Source organism: Drosophila arizonae, chromosome 5 (assembly GCF_054131065.1).
Source record: "Drosophila arizonae isolate 15081-1271.41 chromosome 5, UAZ_ARI_1.0, whole genome shotgun sequence".
In the NCBI taxonomy this organism is placed as follows: domain Eukaryota; kingdom Metazoa; phylum Arthropoda; class Insecta; order Diptera; family Drosophilidae; genus Drosophila; species Drosophila arizonae.
In genome coordinates, this window is record NC_142925.1 from 5,291,706 (window position 1) to 5,315,546 (window position 23,841).

The following is a 23,841-nucleotide window of genomic DNA, read 5'->3' on the forward strand; positions in this document are numbered from 1 at the left end:
CAATGATTATTATTTTATTATTTATTATTTAATGTCTCCTGTGCTCTTTAAACGTATGCTTGCAATTTCTGTTTTGATGCCGTAAATAAATAAAATATTTGCAAAAGTTAGCCGGGAAAGAAATGTCTGTAGTTGAGTGTCTGCGCGATTTGTTTTTACTTCTTTTTCTGCATTGCTTGCTAAAAGTCTTGTAACTGCAGCTCAACTGCAGCGTGTACTGCCACGCCCCAGGCAGACCACAAGACATGAGAATCTGCTATTTTCTTTTTTCCTTTTTTTTTTTTTTTTTTTTGTATATGACTGTAAACTATATATGCAGCAAACCGCAGACATTGAAGCTTACATTTTCGCTTGGATTTTTATAGTTATTTGCGTCAAAGCTAAAAGAGCAGCTAAAAATAAGCTGAAGCACGATTTGGTTTTATGTGCCACGATTTGACTTGAAGTTTCAAAATCCAGAAGAAAATTTGTGGTTTATTTTGCTTAGCTTTCCAAACAATTAAGCCTGACTTGTTCAATTTATCAAATGCAAAATGTTATTTTACATAAAATGTTATTTTACATAAAGTTAAAATATTTCTAACTTTAATTTTGACTTTCAAAATTCAAATTCCTTGACTTTTTCACAGTATTTCCTGTACATAGGTTATATTAATTTTTCACAGTCGTCTGCCTTGATTAATCAAATTCAATATGATTATTCATGGCAATATGGAAGATAATATATCATAATCAAATTTTTTACATAGCATATTTGTTTATTGATTTCACTTGCTTGCCTTGGCCTTTCTTCTTTCACGTTTCTGAAAGTCTCTGGCTGAGACTGAGAAGTTGGTCGCATTTAAATGTGCTGAGATTTGTGGGCTTTGGGCTGGGGTGAATGTTTCCCAAGCATGTGCCTGGCATTTTAATAATTTAGCCCTCAGCGTTACGGCAACGATCTGGTTTATGATTGGGAGGAAATTTGTAATAAACAAGCGCTGACATGGACTTTAGCTTATTTACATAAATTATGGCCAATATCTGCTTGGTAAAATCAGCAAAAAATGTTGCCAATTAAATAACCATATTTTCTGCCATTTTCTCTTTACCATCACTCGCAAGTGCAAATTCCAAGCGTGTGGATTTAAGTTTAAATCAAAGCAGCCGAGTAAGAAATTTACATACACTAAGAGCATAAAAGTGCTCAACCTGTGTGGGGGTCATAAAACAATATTAAAGCTGGTTGGCAAGGAACAGCAGCTGCAGAGTCAGCTGGACTATGAAGTGCCCTGTATAGAAGTCTTAGACCATTAAGCAAATTAGTTTTTTATTAGAACTTATTATAAAGAGATGAAAACGAAGAATTTGTGGAAAAGGTGGCGAATAAGTTAGGAGAAGAAATTAATGAAGGTAGAAGATGGAAGAGGAGATAATTGTCAAGCATTCAATATTAAAATGTTCAAGTTTTTCTGAAATACAATTCATTTTAACCTTAAACTAGTTTTCACATTTCCACTCTATAAGGGGTATTCAGAAATGAAAAAACCGAAAGAAAAAGCTGAAGCAGAAAGCATTACTTACTTGAAATGAGGCCGTAAATGCCGAGATGACTTGGTATGTATACTCCCAGGGATGCTCTTGGCCAGGACGAAACGGCGTTAACATATACTGGAGGCCAAGCAGCGGCACAAGCAGCAACGTAGCTCTGCGAAAAAAGACAAGGAAAAAGGAAGAGCAATTTAGAAAGTGAGAGGTAAAGAATGAAAGAAAGAGAGAAAGAAGATGGGAAGAATAGAGTGAGTTTGGGTCGGATTGTAATAATACTTAGACTTATGTATAATTCGTTTGTCGACGTGCGTATTAAAATGCAAGTCAACGCGGCGTATGCGTAATTTAAAATGTAAAATGAAGCAAAATAAAAAACTTTCGAACGCAGCGCGACGAAAAAGGAAACGAACAGAAAATAAAAGGAAAAGTACGAGCTGAAGAAAAACAAGTTTATTACGCGTACGCCCCGAAGTCCTGTCGTCGGCACTTTTTGTGTGAGTAAGCAAATTACATATTATTATTATTATTGAATTGAAGTCTTTTACTTTTGGGACTTGACTCTGTTTGTTTTTTCTGTTGGCCCCATTTTTGCGCTTCAAAAAACTTACCGAAATGCTTGAAGTACGGTTCGTGAGGGTCCACAGCCGCCCTGCAGGCTGGCGGGGGCATTCAGCTTGAGCAGGACGACGCGCACAATGTTGCAAAGGAACAGTAAATTGAGGAAGATTGAAATGCAAACGGGAACTATCAGAATGTAGTTATAGTCTGTGTCCGTCATCCAGCAGCTGGAAAGAGAGGCGCGCGAGAGAGAGAGAGAGAGAGACAGAGATGGAGATGAGTTAAGTCTGTGGGCGAATTGTCATCTAATGAATTGCAAACGAGCTGGTTTACAATTGATTTGATTTGATTTGAGTTTGCAAATCGGTTTGCATGTATGCGTGCACACAATCAATTTAGCAAGTCACACACATATACATGTGTGTATGCATACACATGCTGACATCATGTTGCATTGCACTTACTGTAGATTCTCCTCTCGGCTGCCGCTGAGTCCGCGTGCCAGTCCATAGATGCAAATGACAATGGCCGGCGAACACCAGCCGAAGGCTATCAGCCATTTGACCAGCTTTTTCTCCGATATAAAAGCGGCGACTAGCACCGTGTGCAGGTAGAAGCCCTCGCACAGCATCCACGAATAGTTCGTCAGCAGAAAATAGTGCAGTATTATGTGCAAAGCCACACAATAGCCCTGAAACAAAAACAGAAAAAAAGAAGAAGAAGATGGAAGACAAATTGAAAATTCAATTTCAGAGACTGGGCTTTGGGTTTCATTAAGTCTGCTTACCGGACTGAGCTGCACCAGCTCCGAGTTGGGCACCACAACCAGATACCAAATGAGCCACAGCGAACTGTTAGCGGCAAATGAGCTGAACAGATTCATGTGAAGCGTGATGCGAGCGCATTTCAGAGATCTGAAAATAAGAAATGAAATGATTAGTTGGTGTTGAAGGCGGAGATTTACAGAGATATGAAAGAAATATATATATATATGAAATATTATTAAAGACTTAAATCTCTTAAACTATGGGCAACGAGGCTTGTTCTAGATGTGTGATGATGATCATCATTATAATGTGACTTATTTATTATCTTAAATAGCTGCTATTAATGACCATTAGACTTTATAGAAACAGTAGAATATGAACCTCTGCAAGATTTGTTTTATAAAGAACTTAAAATCTCAAATCAATCATATAATATAATCTGCATCTGCTTAATTTGTATGATTTCATTAATATTCATAATATTTATGCTCTATTTCGAATTTGGTTTTTACTACAGAGCATCTTCTAGCCAGGTACTTCGAAATGGTCTTTCCCAAATATGACACACAAGAATTCGTTTAATTTCCATTTTTTTGACGTATCCAAATATTGACATACATTCGGAAAAACATGTATTTGCATTTCACACGACTCTCATTGTTGAGATGGCCACAGAGTGGACTAACCAATGGGGCATATAAAATTTGTTTGGAATGTGAATGGAGTTTCAATGTCAGCATCGAGTGCACATGCTGTGAGCTTTCATTTCTCATTTTGCAGTTCGCATCTCAGTCGTGTTTAGATTCGCTGCGGCTGCATTTGCCGAATTTTGGCAGTTGGCCAAGAGCCGTGCTGCATATTAATGAAATCTTGTTGGAGCTGGCGAATTAATGCATGCCATGCAAATTGGATACAGCTCTCGGTGTGCACACAGGTTGTGTCCACATTTTGCCATATGTGACTGCAATGTCCGACGTTTCTAATGCAATAATATCTAAGACAGTTTTTACTGGTGCAGCAGATAGATGAGTTAGATAAATGCTGTTCAGCTAGAAAAAGATTGGCTGGCAGGGCTTGGCATTTCTGATGTGGCTTAAGGGAGCTTGCTGTCCAAGCCCTAACGGGATTACTGTCTGTATTATATACCATCTTAAGGGATACTTTTATTTTAGCTCAATTTGCGACACAAATGAAAATTTAAGAAAATAAAGGAATATATATGATACTGCTTATTATTTCTAAGAAACTTTAGAATATTTTGTATTTATTTAAAATAAACTATTACTAATATTTTTTTAATTTTATATAATTTTTTTTTTTTTTTTTTTTTTGACATTTTCAAATGTTATTAAATTCCTATATTAAGTTCTATCCTATGCAAAATTGGTTTAAAGATTCGATCAAACTTTTGTGGATATGGATTAAAGTATAATAAAAAAAATGGTTATGTGGAGTGCGAAAATTTTAATTTGTATTATCGATTAAGCTAATTGAAATACGCGAAATATTTGTGTCTGCGTTTAATTTTCACACTCAATTAATTTGCGCCTTTATGTACTTTCACATTGGTTTAGTTAAGAGCATAGTTAAACGAAATTCCTGGCACATTTGGTGGCACGTTTTATTAGCCCTTTGCACACAGTTGAAAACGCTTTAGCCAAAGGTTAGCTGTTTCAGTCTAGCTCTCTCGCTTGTACTCTTTCTCTGTCTCTCTCTGTCAGGCTGCGTGTCTTTTTGTCTGAGCTGATAATAAACAAGCCAAGAGCACTAATTGTGCTGCAGACAAGTGGAAATTAATCGATATCCTGTTTGAAGAAGACACACAATTTAATACTCACTTGACGTACGACACAGCAGGCAATGAAAATCATAAAGTGGGAGCAAGATGGGACGACATGAGACGAGAGCGAGCGAGCGAGCGAGAGAGCGACAGAGGTAAAGTTAGCTGCCGATGTGGCCTTGGTAAGAAAGCAAATATTTTCTCATTTCCGACGCCAAGTGTGGCGGATTAAATGGGCGCATGAAAAGTGCAATGAAGAGAGACAGAGACAGAGCCAGACACACACACACACACATATACATATATACACACACACATGTTGAGCTCTTTGGCAGTTGATTAGAGCAGCGTTTGCCTCATCTTTGTTTAACAATAAAATTTGGCGCCAAGCGCGCCAGGGCCAAGACCATAACAACAACTGGCAAATGTGGCTCATTAGCAATAAGTGCTTTTATACGACATCTCAAGCACGAGTGTAGCTAAACTTAGAGACTTACTTGAAGTAGCTCAGGATGCCCAACGATAGCAATATAGCCAGCAGCGAGATGCTGTAGCCCACCTCATAGATTAAGTTCACATTGTGATTGCGCTGCAAATGAGAAGCGCATTAAATTTAAGCATAAATTTTCAATATTAATTTCAATTTTCAACTTACCGCCAAATCGTCCAGATTCACGCAGGTGGTATAGTTCGACCAGGTTCGGTTGGTCAATGGATGCTTGAACCATTCACCATCATCACCGCACTCCTTGTGCGCATATCCTGTGAATCGAAAATGAGTTTATCTAATATTATTTCTGGTTCATAATTAGCTTTCGCCAGAATAAACTAATTATAAATAATTGCATCGCACACACAGAATGCACTCACTTGGCGCTTACTTCACATCATATTTTCATTAGTTTTCCATTTATTTTGCATTTTGAGATTGCAGCTATAATGTCTATTGCGTATACGATATGTTAACAATTTAACCACAGCCAATTGATTGCGGACAAATTTGCTATTGGCAGTGCTTGATGTAGATCAATATATAATGCTCTAATATATTAGACGTATATGATAGACTTGAAAATACTACTTAATTAGCGAAAACGTAGTTTCCACAGAAACTTGACAAGCTTCTCTGCAGTTTTCAGTTAGTAGATAATTGCAATAAAAATAGGAAATTTGAATCTTAATAATAGCAAAACTCCAACTAAAGTTAGGAAATTTCAATTGATCCTCTAAATGGTTTCCTTAAAAGTTTTTAAGTGCCTCAGGCATGTCGAATGCCTTGGCTCGACTGAGTTATGCAATTTTCGTGCCATTGTTAAATTGTTATCGAACTTGTTGAAAGCAATCGCATACACACATACATACATGGAGTTGCCACAGCCGTAACAGGAGAAACTATTGTACTCTTGGTCAATGGAACAACAAAAAGACGAGTTTCGAATGCCTTAACGGTTGGGAATTTCACAGGTGAAGTTCTGAAGCGTTCGCTTTATCTATTTTACTCTATCTGTCTTGCTTTCGCTCTTTTTTTGGCGTACCCTTTTTATACTCACTTGGCACGCAGCAACGAAAAAATCACGTATACGCTCTGTGTGGCAAGTAAGCAGCATGACAGCCAGCCAACAAAAAAAGCAGCGTTTTTGTTGCTGTCGCTGCTGCTGCTGCTGCCATTTCTACTATTGCCACAGCCACTGCCACTGCTAACCACATCCGACCAACGGAAGTGCCATAAAAGTTAATGACGGCGCACTGCAAAGCACATAATCTTGTACAATCTGGCGACCCCGAGGCGCTGCTGCTGCTACTACTGCTGCTGCCAAAGGCGTGCTGCTGGCCAAAACCGAGCCATAAGCCAAATGTGCTGTAAGCCACATTTGCTTACTGTAAACGCAACAGAGGCAACGCCAACTCCCACCCTTTTCAGCCACTGAGTATGCTAGGCGCCATGTTATTTTTTTTGTTTTTTTGTTTTTGTTTTTCTGTTGTTTTTTCTGCTGTTCTTTTTGGCACAAACAACACACAAAAATGTCATTCAACTTTAGCTCAGACACGTGACAAGGCTGTTGCATGGGCGCTGTGACTATGGCCTGCTGTTGCGCTTCATGCTGAAAAATGACATGGCAGAGTCAAGTAATATGCCATAAATTGCCATACAGAACTTGATTGTGATTACTTAATAGCGAGCGTTTAGTTTGACTACAAATATTGCAATTTATGCAATGTAGAAATGGGAAGAAGTCCTGGGATAAAAATATTTAATAACTGAGTATTAAAAGTTGAATAATTGTTGTTAGAGTCAATGCATATAAATTCTAATAGTATTCTAGTCAAAGCTAACCGACTTGTATTTACTCTAAAGACATACTCAAGTCTATAAATCTTTGTTATATCTATGTACACTACAGGGTATTTATTTATTCCTTTAACTTCGTTGCTTTAATTTACGTTTTTATTTTGTTTTTGTTTTATTTTTTATTTTTTATTTTGCATAAATATTCAAATCATATTCCACTTTTTATGTTGTTTTTGCCTAGCATAAACAATTTCATGCAGTTTTGAATAATTCATTATTATTGCATTAAAATGATTCCGTGGTTTTGGTTGGCCCACCAAATATGGCAAAAAAAAAAAAAAAAGAGAAAAAAAAGTTCGCCGCGAGCTAATAACAGGAAATTGCGCTTGGCTAATTCGTGAAGCTCTGCTCACATGTTGGCTATGATACGCCATTTTGTATCTATATAATTAAGTGGGTTCAAAGTTTGTGGCTTATGTTTTTGATAGCGTGAAATGTTCAACTTTATTTTTCCTGTTTTCTTTTTGCGTTTACGTTTATTTATATCAAACGGTTGGGCTTATTGTTGATGGGGGATTTAATAATGTGAGTGTGTGGCAGACAAGATAATAGCTAAAGGCAATGATACAAGGTAGAAATTTATTAACCAAATGGATGGATAATTGAATTGAAGTTAACTGTTAAAGCCGGCAAAATAATTAGTTGGCATTTTAAATTGTATTTATCATCAGTAAATGAAATTAAATTTTAATGAATTTATTTGGGCGAAATATAGGCAACCAAAAGAAAATTAAACTTATATATATATGATAAAAAATAAAATATATATATACATAAAATATGAAATTGGTAAATAATAAAATTATAATCCAATTAATAATAATAAAATGAAATGCTTATATTTGTATTACACATTTAGAAAATATTAGCTTTGTAAGTTTTCTGCTCTCTAAATGAAACTTTAGTTTAGTTTTAATATTTAATATCCTTGAAAAGTGTTATATTAGTGTGTTATATTATATTGTTTTTATTGCTTAGACTATTTACAGGGCGTTTCTAATATGTCCAACTAGAATTGTTTTCATGTTTAGTATAATATTTATATATTTTTATTTTACCTAAAATTTTCTGTCAATTGCATTGACATCTATACTTTGAGATATTTTCATATATATCTTAAAGCTATGTATCTGCTAATAAATTGGTCTCTAAATTTAATTCAGCTTTTCAAGTGGCACTTGTGTCATTTTCATGCGTTCGAGATTTTGGCATTTATTTGACTTTGTTTTGGATTTGGATTTCGTATATTGCGCAAAAATAAAAAAATAAAAAATAAAATAATAATAAAGAAAACTTGACTTGTAAAACTTGTACAATTTACTTTTTGATACTTCAAAACTTGAACAATGCTTATTGTTTGCTGTTGTTATGGATGTTGTTTTTTTTTTTCTCTAATGAAAACATATTTCACAGCAAAACTTCAGTTATTGATTTCAAACCAAAAAAAAAAAAAAAAAAAAATAGGAGGAAATCGGAACAGCTTTCGTGGCCTGAGAGCCACGAGGAAAAAGAAAAAAAAAAGAAAACAATTTAAGCAGCTGCTTTATGCACGAGTACACACGCACACACATTTGCGGCTTGTATGTGTGTATGTGTGTGCTTTATATATATTTAAGTCAGCGCTAAGAAGCAAATTGATTTGGTAGCATCTTTTAATAACAGATGAAAGATAAAACAGCTGCTTTACGCCAAAGTCAACAGCGGAAGCGGAAATGCGGCCTAAAAGATGCCTCCTCGCAGGGGAATGCGGCCAATTAGAATGCCAGGTGGAATAGGGCGATTTTTGGTTTGCGGCTTATTCAGGCATGTGTGCTTCAGATTGTGCGAGTGTGTGTGTGTGTGTGCGCGTGTGTGTGTTTGGGCATGTCTGTTGCTTGCTTGGAGCCCGCAGCCTTGCCTTAAGTGCCTGCCACCCCTGGCAGTATTTCCGTTTCCGTTGTAATCGAGGGCCTGACATTTGGTTGCCTCGCTCATTTGTACAATAAATTCATTCGAATATTTGATTTGCTGTCAAAATCAGCAACAGCGTAAGCTGGACCCCGGATGTTATCAAACAAACAAGTGCGTCAATAAAATAGCGTTACTTACGTGTCGGATCAAAGCCGGTGATGAAGCCCGGACAGAGCTCGTAGGCGGACTCGCCAGCGCGCGTGTCGGGCCAGCAAAGCCAGCCATCGAAAGTGCCCGCACAATGTGGACCTAAAGACGGATTACACAAATTGTATATTGAGTGCTGCGGTGGGCGGGGCATGTGGCATGTGGCATGTGGCATGCGCTGTTGTTATTGTTGGCTTACCTGTTAGTGGATGGCTGCTATTCAAATGCGCGTTGCAGGCCGCACGCAGTGCATCAAAATCTGGTCCGCTTTCAGCAACGCTGTTATAAGTGGAGCTGCTGCTGCTGCCGCTGTTGATGTTGTTGTTGTTGCTGCTGTTGCTGGTGCTCTGCTCAGCCATCGCTTAACCGTCGCATACAACAAAAAGTATGCTGCAAAAGCGAGATTCAAAAGTGTTGCAATTAGTTTTTTGGGGTCGACTCGGGTTGGCTTTTAATATGTGGCCAAATATGTTTTGTGAGGGGGCGGGGGCACGCGTTTAAATCTAGGCAAGGCTCTTAAAACTTTTGAATGAATGCGTATGTATGTATGTTCCTGTGTGCGTGAGTGTAGATATGTGTATATATGTGCATATATATATGTATGCGTATGCGTCTGCTACTCGCGCTTCATTGCATGCAATCGCATATTTTTGCTTTACAGTTGGTTTGAGCCGCAATTTAATTGGTTTTGCGGCCAATTCGCTACGTATGCGGGCTGCTGTTGTTGTTGTTGTTGTTGCTGTGTGCGTGGATGTGTGTGTGAGTATGCACAATTTATTCATTTTGTTATTTTAATGCCTTTTCCTGAATTCAGCTGCGGGCTAACGCAATTTAATTCGAACACCCAAAAGTATACAATTCATTTTTTATGCACGCATTCCAATTGTTTACAGCAAATATGAAAAATAAATGAAATTTATGTTAAAGCGGGATTTGAAGTGCTCAACCCGTTGACAGTAGGTGCTACATAAAATGCTGTAAATCTTATTGATATATTAAAGCCAGCTACAAGAGAAAGAGAAAGGTCAACTGTGAAGATGAAATTATTTAAGAAATGGAATTCCTAATTGAATCAATTATTTAACAATTCCTATATTTACTTCAATATTTTTAACAACTAAATTTCTCAGATTCAATTTCTGAAACATTCCAATTGATACAATGCTCAAATTTGTCGCACAGCATGCCTTGCATTCCATGCTGGCTAACAGCTAGGCAAACATGGAAATAGCTATGTCACACAGACCATTGACCACACACAGACACATATGCACACACACACGCATGCATGGCCCAACTGACGATAGGCAGCTGCAATTGCATTTGTGCGTTGTGCGCCGAGCCGGATGCGAGCCAAAGAGGAAGCCGAACAAAATAGTCCGAAACAAAGCGCAACTTTAGCCACAACTGCAGTCAACAGACAGCTGAAAGCTAAAGCCCAGTTAGCAGAGCACTGATTGCAGTGGGGGCGTGGCAGGGTGTTAGGCTGAAAGCTAAGGGCTGACGGCTCGTGTGCAACAGAGCTGCAATCAAGCGTGGCGGGAAGATAGAATTAGGTTTAGAGTAGATGAGCTTCGTCGAACAAGTACGAATTGAGCGCTATTTGCGCTAGCTGCGAAGTAAACTCACACATACACGCACACAAATGCATTCTCCCACACACACACACAAATACACTTAATCTCATCGCTTAGGCAAATGGCAGTTCGCACTTAAAGCCACAGCGAGTGAATGCGCATTGAAATGAATTGTTGCAGGTGTTGAAACAAAAGGAGGTGTTGAGGAAAGTGTTTAAGTCGGGCTAAAAGTGCTGCGTAATGGCGAAATGTAGCTGCACTTGGGCGGGCATAAAACGGGTAAATATTGTGAGGCAATAGCGGTTGATAAGGATAACGCATGTTTATATATTTATTATGCAGCCCAGCGCCAAAAGCTGAGCAGACAAATTTGTTTATTAACCGGCAAAAGCTATAAAAGAGCTGCCAATTTGCAGTAAGTTAACAGGCAGGGACAGAGAGAGAAGCAGAGAGAGAGAGAGAGAGAGAGAGAGAAAGAGAGGGAGAGAGAGGAAGCGGGTCAGTAACAGCTTGGTAGCACTTAAATTTTACGAGTCCGAAGGCGACAAACTTGCCAAGCTGATAAGGCACTGAGTGGGAGGGGCACGGCAAGTGTGGCTAGGTGAGAGCAATAAGCCAAAAAGTTGAGCTATAGATAGAAGCATATGTTAAATGCGTGCAAAAAATATCAAAGCACACTTTGCAGCATTTACTCTCAGTGAATTAGTGTGAGTGTGTGCGTGTGGGCGTGTCAGCGCACCCACTGCTAATAAAAATATTTTTACGAGTGCGCACACACACATCCACATCCACATCGACAGAGGCCTGTGCACGCAACGCAATAACAGAAATTAGCAATAAAAAATGCCTAGGCCGAAAGCGTGGCCCAAGCACTCATCAGCTGGCGAATTGCGTGTGGTGCAAGTAGCCGAGCAACAACAACAAGAACAACAACAACCACAACCACAACAACAACAACTTCAATAAAACAGGCAACACATAAAATACGAAATGTACAAGCCAGCCAGAGAGCATCTATTTTGAGGTCTTCAGCACAGTGAAAAACAATGTTCCAGTCGTAATTTTCTTCTTTTTACTTTACTTTTTTATATTGCAAAACACATTAAGAGAGAATGGAAAACAAAAGGTAGCGAGGCGCATGAAATTTGTTTGGCTTTTGAACTGCATTTCGCTAGCTATCGAAGTGAGTTTTCATGACAGCTTTCAATGCTCGTTTCCGATCCACGCACACGTGACGTATGAGTAATGAAAACACACACACACACACACACACATGACTATGCTCGCTTTGATGACTCTGTGCGTGTGTATGTGTGGGTGTTATTTTCAATTCGTTCGCTGTCAAAACTTTCAACATCTATGTATGGTTTATTGCACATCTTTCGAATAGTTTTTCCTCTTACTTTCATATAAATCATTTTTATTTAGAATTTATTAGGGCGCATATATCATAAAATCTCTATTCTCTTTGCACAAAAGCTTTTCCGCTGATTTATGCGGCTTCGCACATCTGTGTGTGTATGTGTTTGTGCTTGTGTGTATTAAGCAAATATTAGCGTATGCTTCTTCAAATAAACAATCGCTACTTAAAAGCAATTACAAAAGGCATTAATTTTAATTTCCTATGCAATAAACATAAAAATTGAGCAACCGCATGACCTTGCATATTGTATTAAAGCAAATAAATATACTTTTTTGGCTAATGTGAACGTGGGCAGCTGAGTACAAAAACATTCTTTGATAAACACAATGCAAAGTTTGTTTATTGTTTTTATTATTATTACTTTTTTATTGTGTGCGCCTGGATATTCAGTTTTTTAAGCATTGTCAACACTGGGATTTGGGCTATGTAAAAATATTACAGCAATATTTGCACTTGGGGACATCTGTTATGCCCCAGTGTTAAACAATTCATGCATTGGATATAAAAACAAAGGGGGATTTTCTGCACAACTGTTGCAAAATGCATTTAAGGGCTTAAGTCAACAAATATGCATTTGGCAAATTGAATGCAACAAGAGCAGCAAATGCAAATCCCTTTTTTGATTTGACACGATTCAATCTCAATCTGCTGGCCATTGAATTTTTGGGCAAAGATTTCTGTTGGTATTTTGTGCTGTCAGCCGAATTCCAAATGAAGATAAAGTCCTGACTCAAATATTACTGGAAATGCAAATCGAAAGTCATGAAGAATGATATCACTTCGGAACGAAAGGAATGCCGGTCAAAATGCAAAAAACCTCACGACTCAACTCTTAATAGGCTCAAAATTTAACCGGCAATCGTATATAGCGCATCTTTTATACGAAAATATTTATTTGGCAATATTTTCGGTAAGTGAAGCGCATGATTATTAATCAAAACAGAAATTTCCATTTCCATACGCAAAGTAAATAATAAATAACAGATATTTTATTTCTGTCACACGCCCCGTCGATTCCCAAACAGAAGTCAAGCATATTTTTAACGCAGCTTAAGTTTTGCATTTAAATTTAAATTCAATTTAAATACACATAAATCACGGCAGAGCCGTAACCAAAACACTAAAAAATAATATTACGCATACGCCACATTGAACATGCCAAAAGGGAAAAGGAAAAAGCCGCATTTTAAGGTGCCGCTTATCAAGCCGCGCCGCTTTTCATATCTAAGAGACCATATATCATAAAATACATCATCACAATGAAGCGGAAACTTAAGCGTATGTATGAATTTTCTGGTTGTCCCGACTGTCAGCTGTCATGGTAATGCAAAATATCTGAGAGAACTTGTCGCTGATTTATAGAGTACACGCCGCATAGTTGAAGATTTGAAGTGCACACAAAGTAGCTAATATATCAAATAAAATGCGAGCAGTAAATGCGAAGCAGTTCGGGCAGACTAAACGGAAATGCGCCACAGGATACATCATGTCCCTACACATATTTCGATAGATGTGTATGTGTATATACAGATGTAGCTGTGTGTATTTGTAGCATTCGTTTAGACCCCTCGATGTCACAGCATAACACATGCTCTTTATGTGTCCGGAGTGCGCTGCCAGGATTATGTCTGAAAGGACAGCTGGGCAAAAAACTCGACCAACTCCAAGCACAACAACAAAAAAGAAACAGAAGAGCAGGAGCAGCAAAAACAACAATTGATACAAAATTACTGTTGCTGCTGTTGCTGCTGCTGTAGCATAACGCGCAGAGGCAATTTATTTATTTAGCACATGTTTTATTTGAGTCCCTCTCCAGTGGGGCCAACCGCCCTTCCATGCATGCAGGGCTTAAAATCCAAATGGAATAATTTATAAAGCTCAGACAGGGTGCTTACGAGCTGCTTAGCTTGCGTTAAAGGTCAAAATGTTTGCCTTTAAAACTGCAAGGGAAATGTTGCCTGAGTGGGTGCATTCTGCTTGTGGTTTGCTTTGTGCCACATTTCGCCTTTGTTGCACACGCTCGTTCGCTCTGTCACAATTTTTGTGTTGCCTTCTGCCTACTCATGCCTCTGCTCCATAACAAGAAAAAATTCCATGTACTACGTGCCTCAGCTCATTTTTTTTCGTTTTCACAGGCGCTCGCCTTGTCAACAAAAAGTGCTGGGCATTGTTACGCATACGCCGTGTGGTACACGTTGGTTAGGCCCCCGCAGGTTCATTGCTTCTCGCTTAACTAACCAGACAAGTTTTTGACTTGGGTTTGGGCATTCGGCTGTGGGCTTTTCAAAATGAAATACGTGCCACACGTGTTAAATGCGGCTCTTTACACACGGTTTCTTATCCCGAGCAACAATTGCACAATTTGACAAAGACCTCAAAGTGTGGGAGCGGGAGAGGACTACACACACACAAACACACATTTGCATATGTTGCCTTGTCACAAGCTGTGGCAGCTCGTGTGTAATGTGAGCTCTGTCTACGCCTTCCTCCAGTCTTCCTCTTTCTCTTCCTCTTTGCCTTCGCCTTCGCCTAAGCTGTTTGTTCTTTTAATTGTCATGCGGTTGTAAAGTCGAGCGTCCTTAAGTTGCAGATACACACACATACATATAGATATCATTGAGGATATGCTTGAGCCTACATGACAGCCTGCCCGGCATATCCCTTACAATGGCTTACAATCTTGCCAAGCAGCTGCAAATATTTTCGCACTTTCATTTTGGCAACTTTTCAAGCTGTAAAAGTTGGCAACTGCGCTTATGTTCTTTGATTTTTAACAACGAATTTTTATAGACTGTAGAAGGGGCGAGATAGCGAGGAAGCAGGAGTGAAAGAGAAAGAGAGATAGGGGTGTTTATTTTGTGTGAGGAAATGTTTGCTTTGGCTGCCTAGATAAAGTTAGAGCCTGTCAAAGCTGCGACAGCTTAACTTAAGCACAAAGAACTTGAGTACAAGCTTGTTAAGCACGAATGCACAAGCAAAACAATTCGCATTCGCATTTTGAGTTCTTGATTGTTATTTTTTACGCCAGTGGATTTGTAGGCATAACAATCGGAGCTTTATTATGCAAATAATGTAAATATACGAAACTAATAAGAAGCAATGTATAGAAAATAGAACAAAAGAGATAAACCAAAGTAAAGAGATCGGCTTCGGAACAGTTTAATAGATAGGAGAGGGAAATGAGGGATAAAGTTGCGAAAATTAAAGAAGAAGAAAAATGGGACAGAGAAGTGAACGAAGAGAAGAGATTAGAGAGTAAAAATTAGGTGAGCAGGGCAGAATAGAGAAACCAAATTCAATAGCTAACTTTATAGCTAAGTAAAGCGAGAAGAACAGAGAAGAGAAGAGTAGGGAAGCCAAAGTGTAATTCTGTATTAATCGATATACTTATCCATTGACATACAGATTTTACTACATTATATTTTATTATAATATATACATACTAAAATACTTTTGACCAGCTTCTCATAATCTTAAAGAGTCCCTATCGACTTACAAACTCTTGAATGAGATACTTTTCGCCCAGCTCTCGCCTCAAAAAAATTTGACGATTCTCATTTGAGGCTATTCATTTGCATTTGGAATTTCTATAGAAACTCATTTAATATTGGATCAACAGAATTCGTTCAATTAATGCTCTAGCGCAAATAATTGAATTCCCTTCAAGGCTAAAATAATTTATTCTTACTTAAAAAAAGAACTGAAAGCGACACGCGCTGACACTTCCGATCTATGTCCAAATATTGTGGATAATTCATAATAATAACAGTGTTACTTGTCTGATGCTGTCAGCATATTAGAGAGTGTCAGAGGGAGATAGAGAGTGAGAGGGAGGGAGAGAGTCACAATTGAAGCTGGATCCCAATACCCAGCACACGCACTTTTCCGCCCATCAGAAATTTTCCGCACGTTTCGTTGAGTTTTGTTTAAAATGCTTTTACAATTGACTTGCCGCCACTTGTGGAAGGGTGTTGAATGGATGAGTGGGGGGTGGCTGTTTGGTAGCTGCTGCTTTTGAGGTTTCAGCCACATTGACAGCTGCACTCAACAATACACACACCCACACACACAGAGTTGAGGCGTTGACTTAAATTACTTTCAGCGCCTCATCTACAGCTAAAGTGAAAGTCCTGACCCTGAACCTGAGCCCCGCGGACGCCTCCTCAACCCGTTTAATGCCAATGAAAGTCAATTCATAAGTATTTTCTTCTCTCAATTCATTTGGCGCGCAATAAATTTCGTTTTCTGTCTTGCCTTTTTAGACAATTGCTGCTCAATTCATATGGAAATATATTTTGCTGTTTATTGTCTCGCCTGCTGAGGAGCTGAGGAAGCTGGGGAACTGGCGTGGCTCATTCTCTATTTGTGTATCTGCATAATCAAGTGTTATGGCCCCAAATGCTGTACAATAGTCGTGCCCAGGGCCGGCTGCTGTCGTGTCCCATAATTCTCAACAACAATTTCCCTTGTCGCGCATTTGGCGACCTTTTCGGCATAATTTTTCATGACTTTGTGCACAACAAGCAAAAGTTGAGCTCACAAAAAGTTTGCGCTGGACAATGGTTCGGCGTTTTGTTTACTTGTTGCTGTTTGAACTTTGCTGGTTTGTTTGGATTTCTTTTATTGGCTTCTGTAAAATTCCTTAAATTTCAATTTCATTTGTGATTTATGACATTTTGATTAACTTTAAATTGCCACGGTGTCTCACAAGGCTCTTTCAAGCTCCCGAGATTTGCTGATTTCCTGCACTTATACCTATATGAATAGCTATTGTGTATGTATTTTTCAATTGACTTGGACTATGCTTGAATAACTTTGTATTCAATATGAAATTTTGTGAAGGAATAATAGATACAATGACAGGATTTGATGGAAGTAATTAAGGCAATGCGAAAAAAATGATAAATTTGATTGATTTTTATACGAGTCTAAAGATTCTTTAAATATTGTTAAGAAAATAGTTCAGAGTTAAATACCCTTAACTTTTTCAAAACAAACTAATTACAGCGTATTTAAATGTTCATCATTCTCACTACAGGATTTGATGGAAGTAATTAAGGCAATGCGAAAAAAATGATAAATTTGATTGATTTTTATACGAGTCTAAAGATTCTTTAAATATTGTTAAAAAAAATAGTTCAGAGCTAAATACCCTTAACTTTTTCAAAACAAACTAATTACAGAGTATTTAAATGCTCATCATTCTCACTTTCACTGCTCTATCACTGAATAATTATAACTTATCAAATAGTTCTGGCTATTCAACGCTTAAAACAACACAAACTTTGGCCAAACATAAATTTCTCATGTAATTTTATTTTTGGAAGCAACTCAACTTTTAATTTGAAGCCAAAAGTTGAAAACTTTAAAGTTTAAGTTAAGCCCGATTGTAGTGAATAAAACTGCAGTTATAAAAGACGACCAGACACAATGCTAATCAAAATCGATAATAATATGAGCGACAGAGGGTCAAGTGCTCAGAGCAAGGCTTTAGAATTAATTGAATCCAATTATGCTGGCGACAGCAGCTGCGAGATACAAAAGTATCTTTATCTTTATCTAGTCTTAGTTCCAGTTGAGCTCAACACGTGCTGCGTGTGCTGCATTTTTATGCTGCAGTAAACTTTTACTTAAGCAGAACTTCAGAAGGTTCGAACTTTGGGTAAGTGTATTAAGAAACTGGAAAGGAATATCAAATACAGCCGGCGGCGGGCTGCACGCGGCTGCTAATCAAGTTACGCTCATTGACGTAATTAATCTTGTTGTGTGAAGACTAATTTTTTGCGTAGCGATACCCTGCAGATAGGACAATGGAGACAAAGGGCATATTCTGATGGCATTTGCTAAAGTTTATTGTATATCTAGTACTTAATAGTACTTACATTGCAGCTGTTAATATCTATTAGAGGGTATGCTATAGTTGAGCATACTAACATTTTTCTTAGCGGTATCTGTTCACATTTAATTAGGGACTGTGCTTGACAACGGCTACAACTATAGCAAAAAATAAAAGCATGAAAGCATAAATCTGAACAAACAAATGACTTGAGCAGAGGTTGTGTGTATGCATGTGTGTGTGTGCCTGGGTATGTGTAACACAAATGTATCTGCCGGATACAATCGCCAGCTCATTACAAGGCGCGCATATTCCTTTTTTTTCCGTTTGTTGTGTCTCTTCGGGCTGTTTGTGTGTATGTGTGTATGTGTGTGCTGTTGGTGGCTTGTTTGTGTGAGTGTTGTTGTTGTCTTTTTGTCTGCCCTAAACCAGTTGCTGTTGTCGTCCAGTGAGTGGAACGCATTATGTTGTGCTTGGGCATTTTGGCTTATCTGATTTGCCTTTTGTATGCTCTGGCCGCCGGCCAATTGAATTTGAGTTTCTGTTGTGCTTTGAACCTTTGCTGCTATCTGCAAGATACATTCTGATAATTCCGATTGCTCGCCTCGCTGCCAATTAAAATGACGTTCGCGATTTGCCTGAACGATTTCCCGCTACAGTCGCTGTCGCTGTTCCGACTAATTCAATAAGCTTGGCCAAGTTATGTGCCATTAAACGGATTGCCAACTGTGCGAGTACAGCTGGAGGAATGTAAGAACAAGATGTGATCGACTAAAAGGATACCCTTGGAAAGATATATTCATAATTAGAATAGAAATAAAGAGAAGGGAGATGGGTGTACTATAAGGATAAGCTAAAGCAAGCAAATATATCAGTATCTAGATATAATATAAACGTATATGCAAAGATAGCATGCATATAAGTTATATTAAATTGGCATATAATAGAGTCTTCTATGATAAGTAAGAGCTATCATCAACTGAGACTCTTAAGCTGTCTACTTGAGGTAATATACTGGCAAATGTAGTTGCATGAAAGTGCATGGCTACTACAAGATACTTTAGATACTTGAATTTTAAATAAAGAAACACAACCGTCTCAAGTATGCACACATACATTATGTATGCAAGTGCGTGACTTCTAGAGACTTTGAGCACGCGAGCTTTGAAGCAAAATAGAAAAGTCTGTGTTATAATTAACTGATTGATCTAAAGTTTGGAAAAAGTCATGTAATTGGTCTATTTTGTTGTTGTCTGCTGTCAAAGGTTGGCTATTTGTGTATATTGTCGTCTGAGTTATAAAATATTTTATTAGATTAGAACTAGACTATATTCTATTATACTGCTCACATGCCTATAATACCCTATCTCCTGCAAGCACATGTTTACAGGATATCTAAATCTCTGCTCCCACCCATAGTTTCGTATAATTGAGCAAGTGCCATCTGCTGTGCAGCATTTAGCAAATTATGGCCATTATACGACATGACCAACTCACGTTCGCCTTTTTGCCAGCTTTGTCAGCATGCAGCAGCAGCAGCAGCACAAAAAAAAGGAGGTCGAAATATATGCGAAATGCTTAGCTCTGGAAACGGAGCACGAATTGGAGCTCGTGTCGTTCCTTCTATTGTAGACAATCGGAAACATATCTAGCTGCTGTTGCTGCTGCAGCTGTTTGGTTTGCTGCATTACTTTGCATACATCATGTGGCATGCAATGGGCAGCATGCAACTGGGTTAACTAAATGCAACATTTAAATGCATAACAATTGCTGATTGGTCATTCCTGGGCAGCAAAAAGACCGAAACCGTTTATCTAACATCTAGGTTTGACTTCACTATGAGTTGGCATCATTCTGAGCAAAAGGGAGTGCTTAAAAGACTGAGACTGCTATTGATATGATAAGAGAACTGTAAATTATGGGTAGTTCTTAAATATTTATAAATCTTTTTGGAGTTGAGATAAGAAAGTGGATAAGATAGTAAAAACGCAGTAAAAACTCGTAAATACTTTTAAATTAAAAATAATATTAATTATAAAATTGATGACAAAGTTATATTAAAATTATTTTTATTGAGTTCACTTAAAATAATTTAATTTATTCTAAAATTAAATAATTTATTTTAAAGCACACACACAGCAATAGTTTTTAATGTATATATAGCTACCCTATATTTTCAACAATTTTATTTTATTTGAACTATTTGACGGCCACAATTGTCATTCCATCATCCATCAACAACATCGTTCGCGTTTTACTACCTAAACCACATTTTTCCTTGCCCCTATAAGCTCGCATGTCGTTAAATTATCGCTTTAGATAATAGCCTGATAATGGCTTTTAGATTTTCCAAGCAATTGCCACTGAGCTATATTTATTTATGTGCTATATTTGGTTAAGTCATATGAGCTATAAATATTCATTGCGAATCAATGAATGAAAAGGCCTGAATGGGTATGTTTCGCTTCATCTGTGGCAATAGCAGCAACAGCCATTAGCAAATTAAAGCAAAGTTCCAGAGCTTAAGAGGCTTTGCCGCGCTCGAAAACATCTTCTAACACGTAGACCACAAAAGGTCCTTTGGAAAAATAAGCCATGGGCAACGGCGTGAAAAGAAAGGCGAACCACAATGAAATTCAGGCAGAGTGAATTATGCTGATGTTTTGAAGAAGGCTGTGGGGCTATCTTAATTACCTGCAATATTGCAGCCACAAAAGGCGGCAAGCGAAAAAAGGGCCATAAAAAGAAGGACAGGAGAAAAGCAATGGGGTAGAATTCGGTGGGGGTGGGGGGGGAAAGAACTTCAATTAAGCGTTTTAATTTTCAGTGGCTGGGCAACGGTTGCCGTTTTTGGCCAGGAGCAGCATCTACTCAGCTAGGCAGCTCAAGTGCTGGCCGCAATACACAAAGATATAGTATGCAATAATTTAGCATAAATTGCGTAGGCAAGGATATGCTTTACATTGAGTACACTTCACTTAATTGCTATTTATGCATATTTAATCAAAAGCCAAAAGCCAGCAAATGAATTTAATTAAAAGTGTTGCAAGTCATTGACCAAAGACCTACCAAGCAATAAGCCAAATTTTATGCACAGGCACGAACTGTAAATCGAAAGAAACAACTTTTAGGACGGACTCGCTTGCCGCTGTACTCATAAGCTCGCTGTTCCATAGCAAATGCCAATTGTTTAGCCTAGCCATGGAACCAAGCTACAGAAACTTGATGGCTACTATAAATAACAGAAGTAAACATAGTCCTGATTTGATTGCCATTGCGTGCAATGCGAGCTGCAAAGGATATCAACGGAATATCAATCAGTGCTACATATATACATATGTCTATATATGTCTATATATAAATGTATTTATTTATAGAAATGCGCACGAAAGCAACCTGAGCAGCCATCAAGCCGCTCATCAAATATGTCTGGCCTGTACATTTGTTAAAGCTCTCCTAAATGGATATACCCAAATGTTGTAACACATGGCGTATGCACAATCTCCACTGTCAGTTGCTCAATTTGCCAAGTCCTCTACTGTGTGGGACACACACAATCGGACTGTCCGCCCCGTTGCCCTTTAAGTGTTGTTATGAAACACTTTGCATTATTTATGCTCCTAGGCCGCAATGTGTTCGGATCCCAAAGCTCGTATTAGCTCGTATTTCGTATGGATTCTCTTTGTGTGAAGGCATCCAGGAAGAGCATTGGGCAAGACTAGGTGGCTGAGCTAAATGCTGCCCTGTAATTAGTTCTGTGGTCAATCGACCAAACATTAAGTTTATAAGCTGCTTAAAACTTAAACTACTAAAAGGTTTCAAGTCAAACTAGTTTTGAGCATTTGATTATGTTTTGGCTGCCAATGAAACCCTAGAACTAAAACAAACCAATTCAAGTTAATTTCAAAAGTGATTGGGCTTAAAGTTGAAGCCATATATAAAGTAAATTTAGTTGAAGAGCGTACACAAATTTTACTCTGATGCAATATATTTTAGTATATAAATTTGATAGTAAACTTTTTTTTGTGAAACGAATATATAATTTATAGCGCTTTTTCAATATGAAAAAATTTACTAAAATATTTTCAGTATAAACAGCGCAAATAGAACAGAACTTTTCTTAGTTTAATAAACAAAAATATATATATATTAAACAAAAAACAAAAAAAAAATACAGCGAAATATTTTTACATTTTTAAACATACCAAATATAATTAGTTTTCATTTTATATTCATATACTTAATTATCTAGACATATATTTAATTATAAATTTATATATACATATATCACATACATCGATATCTATTTCAGTATTTATTAATCACCATTTTTACTTTTAAGTTAACAATAAATACTCATAAATCCTTATATAATAATTTATGTGTTACGCACATTAGTCAACTCTGATTCACAATTAGTTTTAGTTACTTTTAATGACATCGAGTTTTACGACTGTCAGTCGAAATAGATTTATCATAGTAGTCATCAATCAATTATAGTTCATGATATCATCGAAGCTGTCATCACACAACACATTGCTCGCCTCTTAAGCTCTACTTGGGCAGACCAATTACAGGGTATTCTTAAAGGTAGCGGCACATAAATAGCAGCTGTCGTTGACAGTTTCTGTGGCTTTAATTCGGGCCCTCCCTGGTCAACCAAATAGAATTGGGTCTAAACATGGCAGAGTCGAACAGTAAATGCTGCCAGAAGGTGTATGTTCTAATTTCTGTATATGTTTTTTTTTTTTTCTTTTTTTTTCTTTTTTTGACCATTTGAAGTTTGCCAACCAAATGTGAGGCAAGGGTCTGACGGGCCAAGAGCTCTGCCGCAAGCCGGTACTTTTTTTGTTTGTGTAATTGAAAGAATATCTTTGGCGAATGCTCTACGCTGTGGTTTGTTTAAAGCAATTATTTTCGCCTCCGCTTCTGCTGCTGCTGCTGCTGTGATGGTCCTTAACTAATTAGCGCCTGTCAGAATGTTTAAAGCTCAGTTTTTGGTAGTTTACATGCAGACGGCTCATTAGTCACGGGAAATGGAAATGCCAGGATGCAGAGCAGAGCAGAGCAGCGCTGAGTAGAGGGAAGCGGAGGAACGCAAAGTTAGGCGTGAATTTGGCAACAAAGTTGTGTGATATTTCAAATGCTCGCCCATTCAAATAGAAATTGAACATTTCTGTCAGACATTTCACTGGGGCGTCTGTCACTTTTTGCTTTTAATTATGTTTTGTGCCGTTCTTTTTAATTGCAGCAACGCTTGCGGACAGGGGACTTGAACTTTGTGTGTGTGGGCGCTGCTGTTGCGGCTGCTGCTGCTGCTGCTGCCCTGCTCTAATGCAATTTTCATGTTGTCTGCCTTTGCATGTTGCAATCTGAATGCACAAGAAGCTGCTGCTGATGATGCTGCCACTGTCTCTACCACAAATGTGTTTATTTATGCCACGCGCCGGCGGTTCACTTGGAACGCTGCCACATGTGCTCAGCCAGCCAGCCAGCCATCGAGGCAGCGAAGCAACATCACATAAATATTACGTATACGCCGCATATTGTCGCCAGGTTTGCCAAAGCACTAACCTGATTTACGCATTCAAATGCAAAAGACCCCAAAACAACTAAACCCATGAGCAAATGTCTTCATTTGCATTCAGCTTGCGATTGGCTTCGACTCCGGCTCCGGCTTCGGCATTGGCTTTGCCATTTTGGGTGGGTGGCTGCGAGGGTGTGTGTGGCACTAGGTCAAATGGCTTGAAGAGAAAAAGCTAAGCAGTTTGTTGAATGCAAATCAGGAAATAAACCCACTCTCGAAGTATTTTCGTTTAGATTTAACATTTAAGCTTAGCATGCCAAAGGCTTGTGAATTAGTTATAAGCTAATCAATAGTAAATAATTTAATGAATCATTTTGAGCAAAATAATAATATTTA

General features: G+C 38.0%; 1 protein-coding gene across 3 annotated transcripts in view; it reads right to left on the bottom strand.

Moving 5' to 3' along the window:
- Dh31-R (Diuretic hormone 31 Receptor) overlaps positions 1–23,841 on the bottom strand; it is a 36,031-nt gene that overhangs the window by 4,907 nt on the left and 7,283 nt on the right. For all 3 annotated transcript variants that reach the window (XM_018012785.2, XM_089469955.1, XM_089469954.1), the window contains exons 2-9: positions 9,282–9,472; positions 9,074–9,184; positions 5,291–5,397; positions 5,133–5,224; positions 2,876–3,002; positions 2,553–2,779; positions 2,139–2,315; positions 1,564–1,687 (exon numbers count right to left, since the gene is read on the bottom strand). In XM_018012785.2, the coding sequence (XP_017868274.2) occupies positions 1,564–1,687; positions 2,139–2,315; positions 2,553–2,779; positions 2,876–3,002; positions 5,133–5,224; positions 5,291–5,397; positions 9,074–9,184; positions 9,282–9,441 (1,125 nt within the window). In that variant the 5' untranslated portion in view covers positions 9,442–9,472. The remainder of the gene's footprint in view (positions 1–1,563; positions 1,688–2,138; positions 2,316–2,552; positions 2,780–2,875; positions 3,003–5,132; positions 5,225–5,290; positions 5,398–9,073; positions 9,185–9,281; positions 9,473–23,841) is intronic.